The 12183-nt window shown below is 33.9% G+C and overlaps 1 protein-coding gene across 44 annotated transcripts in view; it reads right to left on the reverse strand.

Annotated features, from left to right (window-relative positions):
* The window catches only part of VPS13B (vacuolar protein sorting 13 homolog B), an 851071-nt gene that overhangs the window by 759597 nt on the left and 79291 nt on the right, over positions 1-12183 (reverse strand). For all 44 annotated transcript variants that reach the window (XR_008702388.1, XM_055546536.1, XM_055546537.1 and 41 more), the window contains one exon: positions 3135-3302. Coding sequence is in view for 43 of the 44 variants with exons in the window: in XM_055546536.1 (XP_055402511.1) it covers positions 3135-3302 (168 nt within the window). In the remaining variant the exon portion in view is untranslated. The remainder of the gene's footprint in view (positions 1-3134; positions 3303-12183) is intronic.

Genomic DNA, 12183 nt, shown 5'->3' on the forward strand with positions numbered 1-12183 from the left:
AACATTTTAAGTAAAAAGTAAACTTAGAAGGAAAAAAAGGCAATTCTTTATTAGTATAACAGTAATAAAAATAATAGCAGAAATAAGATTAATAAAGCATTTAACATAGGACTGTCAGCACCTATGAACAGAACCTCACATTTAATGTATCACTGAAAGCTTCCAATATTATGAAATAGGCACAATAATCCCCATTTAATGTATGAAGAATCAAACAGAAGGCAAAGAAATAAAGCAGCTTGTCCCCAATTTGCTTGACTCCCAACTACAAATTTAAGACAAAGTTTATAAAAATTTTTCTACATTTCACTATCTGCAATGGAATACTAAACAATAAAATTCTTGAAAAATCACATTATAAAAACATTTGAGTAATAGTCGCTTATTTAACATTTATTTCTCCACAGAAATACTGCTGTAAAAGCTTGCACTCTTCAATATGGTAGCCACCATCAATACAGTATTATTTAAATTTACCTATGAATTAAAATTATATCAAAATAAAATTTCAGGTCCTTGGCTGCATTAGCCACATTGCATGTACTCAAAAGCCACATACAGTTAGTGGCTAGGGTACTGGACAGTAAAAAGTAAAACATTTCCATCATCACAGAAAATTCTAGTGGCCAACATGTTTTTAAATAAGGACTAATGAGGAGATTTCCAAATTATCAGTAACATTATCAAGTCTGTTTTCAAGGGAATAAAAATGGAAACAATTGCTGGTAGAATATCAAACTAGAGAGCAAAACCTTTAGAAAATTTATTCCTAATTAACAATAATTCCTTGGTAAATATCAGACCCAAATCTACCTATTCAGTGATTTTAGGTTAGCAACTATCCATACACTATGGCCATGGCAATCTTCAAAACAATAAACTATATTTTAGTCCATTCTATTTCTGAGTACATCCTGGCAACCTTTAATTAATTCAGCATTTAATTTTGTTTTCGTCTTTTGGATTTAAGTTTTTAACATGTATAAAGAATATGTACATGTATGAAAATAGTAAGGTTTTATTAAGGAAATAAATTTTAAATTTTTTAGCTGCAAAAAATACAAACTTACAACATTATTTCATGTTACACACTATATAAATGATTTAGTTACTATTATGTACACATACACAAATTAAAGAAATTATCAAAATAGGAAAGAAATTATCATAAGAAGAAATGAAAGAAACCCTCTAGTTGCTTTCTTCCCTCTCTTTATAATAATTATAATTCACTGAGTATTTGCTATTAGACACTACACTAAATCTTTTGCAGTCATTCTCTCTTATAATATTTATATGGCTCTGTTTAAAAGCTGTGGAATGAAGGCACAATAAGGGTAAATAATTTGTCTTGTCAGACAGTTTATAAAGAGCAGAGCTATAATTCAAACTCTGAAAACCTTACTCCAGAGCACATGTTCTTCTCCATTATCCTATAAAAATCACTTTATGCTAAAGTAATCATATTTCAAGGATATTCTAGAAAACATTTCTGTGAAAGTGAAAAGGATTAAGTTTTGAAAAATACTTTCCTAAACACTAATAAGAACTACCTTAAAAACATACAAAATGAATTCTACTTCTGGTATTTTTAGATAATGTGCTAAAATCCAATCTATAAAATGAGGGTAATAATTATGCTGACCTAACAAGCACTGTAGAAAAAGACTCTGCATTAGTTTCAAAATGTGAACATCTGCATATCCTCCTAACAAACCCATTCCTAAGTACTATGTATGTCCTAAAGAAATGCTTAACATGCATGGATAATGTTTCCAAGATTCATTCATGTTTTACCATACATGACGACTTCATTCTTTCTTAACTATTCTGTTTTAATCCTTTAACTTCTGAAATAGATACTGCTTCCCCTTTTAGAGGCATTGACAATGTCTCAGAAACAAGCTTGGGTTTTTGCATATGCTCTAATTTATGTCTTACAACAGAGCTGTAATATCAGGATTATTTTTCATTTTTAAAATGTGAAGACCAAACCTTAAAGAACACACTGTATTTCAGGTCTTCTAGTTCCTGTTTGTATGCCTTAACAAGGCAAGTTAGGAAACCTTGAGACTCAATTTCACTTTGCTTTCTTGTAACTAGGACTTAAATAAATGAATATACAACTAACGAATGAGAAAGGGTATCACTTTATGGAACTGTAATGAGAATCTGAGAAAATGAATTTAAATAATAATTACAGCAGCTCACTTTCTGAGCACTTACTATGTACCAAATACTTTTATGCTATGGTATATATTTGAGGAAAACAAGAAACCACAAAGTAACTCACACAAGATCATACATCTCTATGAAGTTGGGAGAGTCAAGATTCAAACTCAGGTAGTCTACCTTTAGTGCCAGCACCTTTAGCAATTATGTACAATAGCAAATCACAGATAAAAGGCGTTCCCAATAGTCTCCTTACTGTATTTTCCAAAAATATCCACTCCCTACACTATCAGAACATGTATCAAAAAGTGTTGTGATTTATTTAACTATTATGTCTTCTAGCAAAACAGCAGCACTTTTTTCACAGCTGTATTTTCAAGGCTTCACAACATGCCTACCTTCCATGTTGAAAATATATAAAATAATAATAAGTATTTGGTAGTTATTAAAAATATATTATTATTAAATAGTTCTTTTAATATAAGCAGAAGGAAAATGCAGCACATAATAAAGGAGGCTTTGTGATTATCCAAAAACCCCAAATATGCTCTGCAGTATACAAATCTAAAACATACATCAGACACAGTTTTGCCATTACTGAACTATGTAAAAGCAACACATTCCTTTTTCTCTTTCAAAAACATTCAAAATTTTATTATTCAATTTTTATTCCTTCAACCCACAGTACTATAAAACATGACATTAACATTTGAAACAAGCATGAGATAAGAATAAAAATTAAGAGTATTAGAAAACAAGTCAGATTTCTTAATCTGAAGGTCTAATAATCTCCTGTAATTGTATGCTAAATTTAATATATGTGCATTTTTTTCAGGATGAAGATATAAAGCTTTCAGTAGACTTAGCAAAGAGCCTGGTGGCCCAAAAACGGTTTAGAATCCAAGATAAATGTTTCAACAGAAGAAAAAGAAAAATGTCAACTAATCTTGACATTTACTCACCAGAAATATCCATGAATGCACGATCCCACAATTCACCTACTGTATAGCATTCTGCGGATGTGATGTTGACTGAAAGGACAATATCATCTTCAACATATTTTAGTATCAGATTATTTATAACAATATTTACATTATTTACAACTCGTCTGATCAGACTCTGTACATAGCCTATAAAATAAGGGAAAAAATATTCCAATTAAATGTTAAATCAATAATTATCCTTAAAATGTTACTGAACTTAATGTACATGAACAATGAGAGTATCATTTTGCATCTTTTGCAAAGATGAAACCAACATTCAGATAGGGAAATAGGCTTGCCAAAGAGTTAATAAGTACCAGATCCTTCTCAACAAACACCCCTGCAAAGAAGTTCTGTATCATGAAGTTTCATGTACTAGAGAAATCACAGAAGCCACACCTTTTTAACAACATAATACTAGGTCTCATTCAAAGGCCATGTAATCTACAAGTACGTTGATTTCTGCCCATTTTATAAACATTTTCTCAAATGAAACAATGTTACTGTACACTGATTATACAATATATAAGAAGAAAAGCTTCTTTAAGGTTATTTTTTCAGCTACCATCGTCTCTTTCTACTTTTAAATAGCTATTAAAATACTCAAAAATTAGGGCTCGAGAAAGGAAGATAAAAGAAACATGACCATCACAATGAATTTGACTACTTCTACTTAATATTGTATAATAGTGAAATGGGAAAGGGAGAATATGACTGAGGAAGAAAATACAGAAAGTACTAAAAGAAAGAAAGGGAAAGAACACAAAGATGAAGACAAAAGAGAAAAGTAGGGAAAGAAAGAGAATAGATAAAAGCGTAACAGGAATTCGTAATATCAGAAGTTTTTCACACAATAAGCATATATAGATATATTACTGAGGAATTTAATAGAAAATATAAATAAAACTAAGCATGCTGCTGCTAGGTCACTTCAGTCATGTCCGACTCTGTGCGACCCCATAGACGGCAGCCCACTAGGCTCCTCTGTCCCTGGGATTCTCCAGGCAAGAACAGTGGAGTGGGTTGCCATTTCCTTTTCCAATGCATGAAACTGAAAAGTGAAAGTGAAGTCGCTCAGACGTGCCCGACTCTTAGCGACCCCATGGACTGAAGCCTACCAGGCTCCTCCGTCCATGGGATTTTCCAGGCAAGAGTACTGGAGTGGGGTGCCATTGCCTTCATAAATAGCATTAAAAAAGACAGAAGAAAAAGATTAAAAACTATTCAAATATATTTTCCACTATAAAATCTATATAAAAACTAATTTAAAATTCAGCTATTTAATTAAATAACTATCTGCTTATATTCTTTAAACCACAAGTTTACTAGACAAAACAGAATCAACTTCTGTCAGCAGCTGACATTAACACCTACACTGAAGCCTGCTCCAAGAAAACTTATTTAAAGTTATTCAACCATAACATGCTTGTAAAAACCAATTCCTTCACTCACTCCCAATGGATACAAATAGAAAAGAGATGTACAATGACTAAATTCAAGTTTTTCTCATATTAGCAGCTTTTAAAGTGCCAATTATCATATGCTATAAAATTAACACACAAAATATCAGTAAGATTAAGGTTTCAGATATTATTGTACCAGGGAAGATAGATGCTAAAATGATACATAAATTAAGCTTCAAAAATAAATTTTAAGTATCAAAATGCTCACCCTTAAAAAGTATATTTCCCTCATGCTATCACTATTAAACACAGATGTTAAAAATAAACAGCTTCTGAGAAGTCAAGAAGCATGACTAATACTGATTTTCCTATTTCTGAAAACCTGTCATGAATAAAGAATTCATAAAAACCACTTAAGAGTTCATGAGGTTTTATTGTGGGGGGAGGAAGAAAAAGGAGGGGGGGGGCAGTGACTCTCAGAAAACATACAATGCAAAATAATGACAGAAACGTAATACTATAAATGTATTGTAACTGATAGAAAAACTGATGGATTTTTCACCTACATTTCAATACCTTCTCTCAGTTTCCCATTATACAAGCTGAGATGAATAAGCCAATTCACCACAGTAAAATAACCAAATATTTAAAAAGAGGGCTTCCCTGATTGCTTAGACGGTAAAAAACCCACCTGCAATGGTGGAGACCCAGGTTTGATCTCTGGGTCAGGAAGATCCCCTGAAGAAGGGAATGGCTACTACCCACTCCAGTATTCTTGCCTGGAAAATGCCATGAACAGAGGAGCCTGGTGGGCTACCATCCATGGGGTCGCAATAGAGTCAGACACAACTTAGTGACTAAAAACAAAAAAGCTTGTTTTACAAACCAGTTTTACAAACAGACAGTATTTGCCCTAACATGGTCACTAGGAAACCAACTTGCTCAAAAACAGAAATTCCATGGTTGATGACTTGGTTACAGCACTTAAAAACTTCCTGATCAAGTTTTTGGTGTAAAATTTAGCTGGGGTTACTGAAGCATCATATAGGCAACTTATGCTCAAATAATTAAAGGAAAAGTAAGTTCTCTGTAATGTTCTTGCCTTTTTTGGAAGGCTGAAATTATTTCAAAATAAAACTTTTTTAGAAGGTTAAGAATAAGAATTCCTATTGGGAATACAATAGAGAAGTTCAATAATAATTTTTAAAAATCTATCAGCTTTGGTAAGTAAAAGATAACTTAGGGCAGCTACTGTAGGAGCTAAGGAAAATAGCAATAAGTTGAAGATACTTATCAGTATTATTATTTAAGATAGTTACAGAAGTTATAAACAACTAAATTAGGATACAAAAGAGAAATCAGTGTAAGTACTGACAAGAAGAACACAAAATTATCATTACATGAAGATGACTGTTTTTTATATAGAAAATCCAAAAGATGTAACTGAAAAATACTGAGTATCAATCAGCTAACAAAATGCAAAAGTTAGCTTTTCTACATCACAAAAACGACAGGAGAATAACATGGTAAAAAAAATTGATAATCCCACTTAGTAATAAAAAATAAATAGCATTTTCCATCTATAAAAGATTCAAAGAAATACAATAGTAAAAAACAGCATTGGACCAAAAATGTGCTTGGAAGAAAAAACTGTTACATTTTTCACAGGGAATAATTTGGTCATACATGTCAAAACCTTAAAATTATTCACAAATTTTGATGCTATAGACTAAACAGAGGTATGTGCAAAGATTTACATGCCAGTATGTTTGTCAGAGAATTTTACAAAACGGAAAATGAAAAATAACCCAAAAAACTAACAAAAAGGGACTGATTAAACAAACTGTGGAACACAATAAAATACATGCTAATGATTAAAATAACACTGTGAAAAAGGGAACTTCCCTGGTGGTCCAGTGGCTAGCACTCTGTGCTCCCAATGCAGGAGACCAGGGTTCAGTCCCTGGTCTGGGGAACTAGATCCTGCATGTCACAACTAAGACCCGGTACAGCTAAATTTTTTTGTTTAATGTGAAAAAATTAATGTCCTTGAAACATGTTCCTAACATTAAAATATGCAAATTACAAAAGAAAATGTATAAGTGTATGTGTATATGCATGAACGCACACACAGAAAAAATGTCTTCAAAAGGTTGTACATCAAAATGTTAACAGGTTCCAGTTCTAAGTAACATAAAAGTAAGCATATTCCATTCTATCTCACTGAAATAGCCACAAAACCTAGAAAGAAAGTATGGAGCATTTATTTTAGGACACTGAAAATGAGAGAGGAAATAGAAAAATGAAAATCAGAGCTTACAAAGAAAAAACAAATAATAAAACTGTAGCAATCAATTCAAACATATCAGTAGTTAATTCTAATTTAATTGTATTGTGGCCAGAGAGGATGATGTTTATGATAATGAATCTCTGAAATTTTTCAAGACCTTTTTAACCAAGTCTTTTTCAGTGTCTATAGATACCAAATGTGTATATCAAAAAAGTGTACACTGTCTTATCTGCTGGGAACAGAGTTTTATGTTTCTATAAAATAATCCTGTCAATTCTGGTATTTAAAGATCCAGTTTGGGGATTTTTTGGGGGGAGGAGGTCTGCTTGATCTACCACATTTCAAAGGTAGGTTGTTAAGTACATAAAAAGTCATCATATACTGTTTGGAGAACTGTACCTTTTAATATAACTCAGCATCTGGCCATCAATGTTTTTGCATTAAGTTTTATTTTGGCTGATTTTATTTTTGGATAGTACTTGTCCACTAAGCCATTTCCCACCCTTTCACTTTCAATCTTTCTTACCTCTCCATTTTACCTTTGTGTGTCAGAGGACACACATACCTGGACATAATTGCTCCTTCCTTTTAATATCCCAAAAGCATTAATTGCGCTTCCTTACTTCTTTGCTCTGGTTTCGCACTGTAGTTAGTAGTCTATAATATCTCCTATACAAAGCCATTAATTCTGAGGGCAAAGATAGCCTTCAACTAGTTGCTTCAGCATACAGCATACAGATTTAGGGAACTGAACAGCCTGCCTCCACTAAGCAATATTTTGAAATTCAATGTAGTCAGAATGAAGTAAAAACTCTCCAGTTATCACTTTTTTCTGTTATGAACAAAGCATAAAAGTTAGATATCGTAAAGGTTATTGACAAAATCATAATGTCCTTTTCAGTATATTAAAGAGAAAGAATACCTGTATGGCAGAAATGGCTAGCTACCCATCAATATTTGTGCTTTCCCTTTCAGAATACAGAACTGTTACTGAGATATGACTATAAGACATATATACCATCAATAAAAATAATTTTCCTCAATGAAATTTGAGAAGAATATACATCACTTTCAACCTGGGGATAGCAAAAAGTAGACAGGTCTTCTCCAGAGCATCCTCTTGAAAAAGCTGAAAACAGTACAATTCAAAACCTAGGTGGCACACAGCAGAGCCTCTGGATAAAGTGAGTCTGGGCTTCTGATCGGAGAAGGCGATGGCACCCCACTCCAGAACTCTTGCCTGGAAAATCCCATGGATGGAGGAGCCTGGTGGGCTGCAGTCCATGGGGTCGCTAAGAGTCGGGCTTCTGATACACTGACTTTAACTGGTACATAAAGAAAACATAACATTTTTGTCATGCTAATCCCCTGAAATTTATGTTATTGTGTCCTCCAGTTAACATTAACTTAACTTACACAATTAGTCACTTAAGTTTTCCCTGAAAATGTTAATAAAAAAATGTTACAATAATATAAGCATAAAAATAGAAAATGTAAAATAAGCTATGCATTTCTTTTTCATTTACAACAAGGTATTCCTTAAATGTTCCAGAAAGGCACAGTGATTAGAGTTTAAACTGCTGAGCTTCTGCAAGTAGTTAAGAAATGATTGTGCTATCTTCTAGAATAATACATTTCCATTTTTGGTTCAAGCTCTTGAACAGTTAATACATTACAAATATTCTTAAATTATTTGATATATTCTCCAGCTATTATTAAACTCCCTACAAGAGATTATTCTTCAGAAAACCAAGCCCTAACCAGCCTAAGGTGACAAGCATTAAGCAAGCAAACACAGACACACAACACAGCTTTCATTTCATATTTGGTATTTTCTGCAGAAGACAAAATCTTGATTAAATGACTGCTAATTTAACAAGGTACACCTCCCGTATACCACAGGTGTGTGCATGTCATGTCCGACTCTGCGACCCCATGGACTGCAACCCGCCAGGCTCCTCTGTCCGTGGGATCTTCCAGGCAAGAATACTAGAGTGAGTTGCCATTTCCTCCTCTAAAGGATCTTCCTGATTTGGGGAATCAAACCCACTTCTCCTGTATTAGCAGGCAGATTCTTTACCACTGAGCCACCTGGGAAGCCGTATACCACAAGTATTACAAATTATAATAAGGTATTTGTCATCTACATCAAAATATCTAAGTTGCCATTTTCTCATCCATAAAACAAAAGCTAGATCAGAGGCTTGCTGGTAAGTCATCTTAGTCGTGTCCGACTCTGTGCGACCCCATAGACAGCAGCCCATCAGGCTTCCCCGTCCCTGGGATTCTCCAGGCAAGAACACTGGAGTGGGTTGCCATTTCCTTCTCCAGTGCATGAAAGTGAAAAGTGAAAGTGAAGTCACTCAGTGTCCGACTCTGTGCGACCCCGTGGACTGCCGCCTATCAGGCTCCTCCGTCCATGGGATTTTCCAGGCAAGAGTACTGGAGTGGGGTGCCATTGCCTCCTCCGAGATCAGAGGCTTAGCTGGGGCCTATTGAAAGACTTCAGTGAGTATGTGAATATCCTAAAGTGACATGCAAATTTTAAATGTACATGCTGCTGCTGCTAAGTCACTTCAGTCGTGTCCGACTCTGTGCGACCCCACAGACGGCAGCCCAGCAGGCCCCAGCGTCCCTGGGATTCTCCAAGCAAGAATACTTGAGTGGGTTGCCATTTCCTCCTCCAATTAAATGTGCATACATGGGTCTATAACTATTTCAAAAGATTTTCAAAGGTCCACATTCCAAAAAAGATAGCTAGCTAAACCAGAAACGTCTGAAGTAGCTTCTCCTTCTACATTTCAAGGACACTATGACCCTGATTATCAGAGTCTGAAAACTCTGTGATTTTGTGCAGTTGAGTTTTTGTGCAATGCAATGAATACATAAATGGCTATTAAGAACCAGACACTGTATTAGATCAGGGGCTGACCAAATGAGGCCATGCCATGTTTTTATAAAGTTTTATTGGAACACAGTCACAAACATTAGTTTATTTACAGTTTATGACTGATTTCACCAGTACATCAGAAAAGTGGAATAGCTGTAACAGAAAATATATGGCTTGCAAAGCTTAAAATATTTAATAACTGGGTCTTCACAGAAAATATTTGCTAACCTCCATGACAGATGATGAATATCAAAGACATCTAGGTCACTTCAGACCCAGTGGGTATGATTTTTAATTTCTCTATACCCTAAATACCTGCACATGTATACATACATATACATATATATTCTGAGTAAAAAGGTAAGGAGAAAAGAAGAGAAGAGACAATTATATGACAAAAGAAAAAGGAACTATGCACTGGAACACAAAATTTATCTGAGTTTCTTGACCATAATAAGTAGAAAAAATATTTAATGAAAAAATATTTAATCAGAAAAAACACATCAGTTAATTAAGAAGCCCTGAATAAATTAAAGGACAATACCCTTAAAGCCATTTTAGAGAAAATGTAGAGGCAGTGCATCAAAGGCTGGCTTCTTACAATGACCTTCAACAAAGCCAAAGGCTGTACACTTTAGAAAGCATAGGACTACAGAATCAATTAGAAGTGATCCCATTTCTAAGCTAGATAAAGTGCAGAGACTACTGAGGAAAGCATGAATGAAGAAAGAAAGAAATGAAACATCCTTAAACTTTCCCTCTAAATAGGAACTGTCAATATATCTTACTGAGTATCTTAGGCCCACAACTCAACCTGTTATTATTAGCAGTTATTGAAGTTTCTGGTCTATATATTAGCTGAAAGTAAATGTGAATGGTTCAAATCAGGCAGATTCAAACTCTTTTGACCTCTCTCCCAGCAAGAAGTATTACATCATAACCCAGAATAAGCACACATATGTGTAAGTCTCTTGAAATATGATTAACCTTTACTACATGCCACACACACTGAGGTTTTCTAGTCTATGCTATATATTTTTTAAATGCTTTCCATGACCCACTAAACTGCTTTCACAATACACTCACTGGTCAGAATGCATAATCTCAAAAAGACTGTTCCAGGTAACAAGATCAGAAATTGCAAAAAAAATGAGATATCAACTTGCTATTCCTTTCCTATTGGAGAGGTGCCCATCCTTCACGACACAAAACAATTACTGGCAACACCAAAACTTTTCTCAAAAAAGCAACTCTGAATCTACATAAATGTTTGAATTCCAAAATTATAACCACAGATGCTGGAAGAATAACTTTGCCCAAGAAATTTTGAGACCAGGAATTCATTTCTACCATGAAAGAACTTTAATATAATTTCCAGGCAGGATAATATTACAGAAATGAATCCACAAATAACCATATGAGTTAATCTTTAAATAAAATGATTTACCATTATCCAACCGGATTCTCAAATTATCCCTTTTCTTTCCTTTGGCAATATTAAGTTTAGCTGTTCTGCCTCCCAGTAACAGCCCAACAAGTTCAGTTACTTCCTAAATAACTGTGATTTATGTCAGCATGAAAAAGGACTGAGTCCTCCTATTAGGTAAGGCAGAAAAGCACATTAACCCAAAAGCTACCCCAAGTAGTTCAGTAGAAAACAGCTCTGTTTTCTGACACTAAAAATAGGACATTTTATGCTACGTCTGTTTTTATGTTTTATACTTCTAAAAATAGATCAGTTCTCATCCTAAGTATCAGTGTAAATTCCAACACAGACTCTAAAGAATCATTAAAAGTATGGGACCTGTTTCAAGTACATGTAAGTTAGCCCATAGAAGATTTTTATCAGTGAAATCAACAACTGACAAAGCTTTAAATTTTTCTTAAACAAGTTCTTTCCTTAAAGAAAAAAAATGTCATAAGACTCAACAGTTAAACCTAAAACTGATTCTTTGCCAGGATACTGATGGAGAGAGTTCTATACAATGAGTTGGCTTCAGAAGTTTTATAGGGATATGTAGTCAGAAATTTGGAGGGACATAGGGGTTGCTCATTTAACAAATAAGAATAAGCTATAGCTTAATTTAATTTACAGTTTAATTAAATTCACCAGGGATTTCTCCCAAGGAGTTAATAATTAAGTAAAAAATTTATCAAGTGCTATAAACATCACACTACTCTAAGAAGAATTAGAAACATTCAGAAGTAAAATAACTTCTTTTAGCACTTTCTCCAGCCATAGCAATTAATCTATTTATTCTAAAGCCAGAGGGAATAGTGAGACCTGTTAGGTAAAGTTCCTAAGAACACAAAGCATCAGTAATAACATCACAATAACACTAGTTAAATACGCTCAATTCAAATGTAATTTAGAACCTAAATTTGAGACAGGAGGGCTATGAAATGATGCAACTAATGCCAACCTCTTACAAGTAAAGTAGATGG

The sequence above is a fragment of the Bubalus kerabau genome, chromosome 14 (assembly GCF_029407905.1).
Source record: "Bubalus kerabau isolate K-KA32 ecotype Philippines breed swamp buffalo chromosome 14, PCC_UOA_SB_1v2, whole genome shotgun sequence".
Classification (NCBI taxonomy): Eukaryota; Metazoa; Chordata; class Mammalia; order Artiodactyla; family Bovidae; genus Bubalus; species Bubalus kerabau.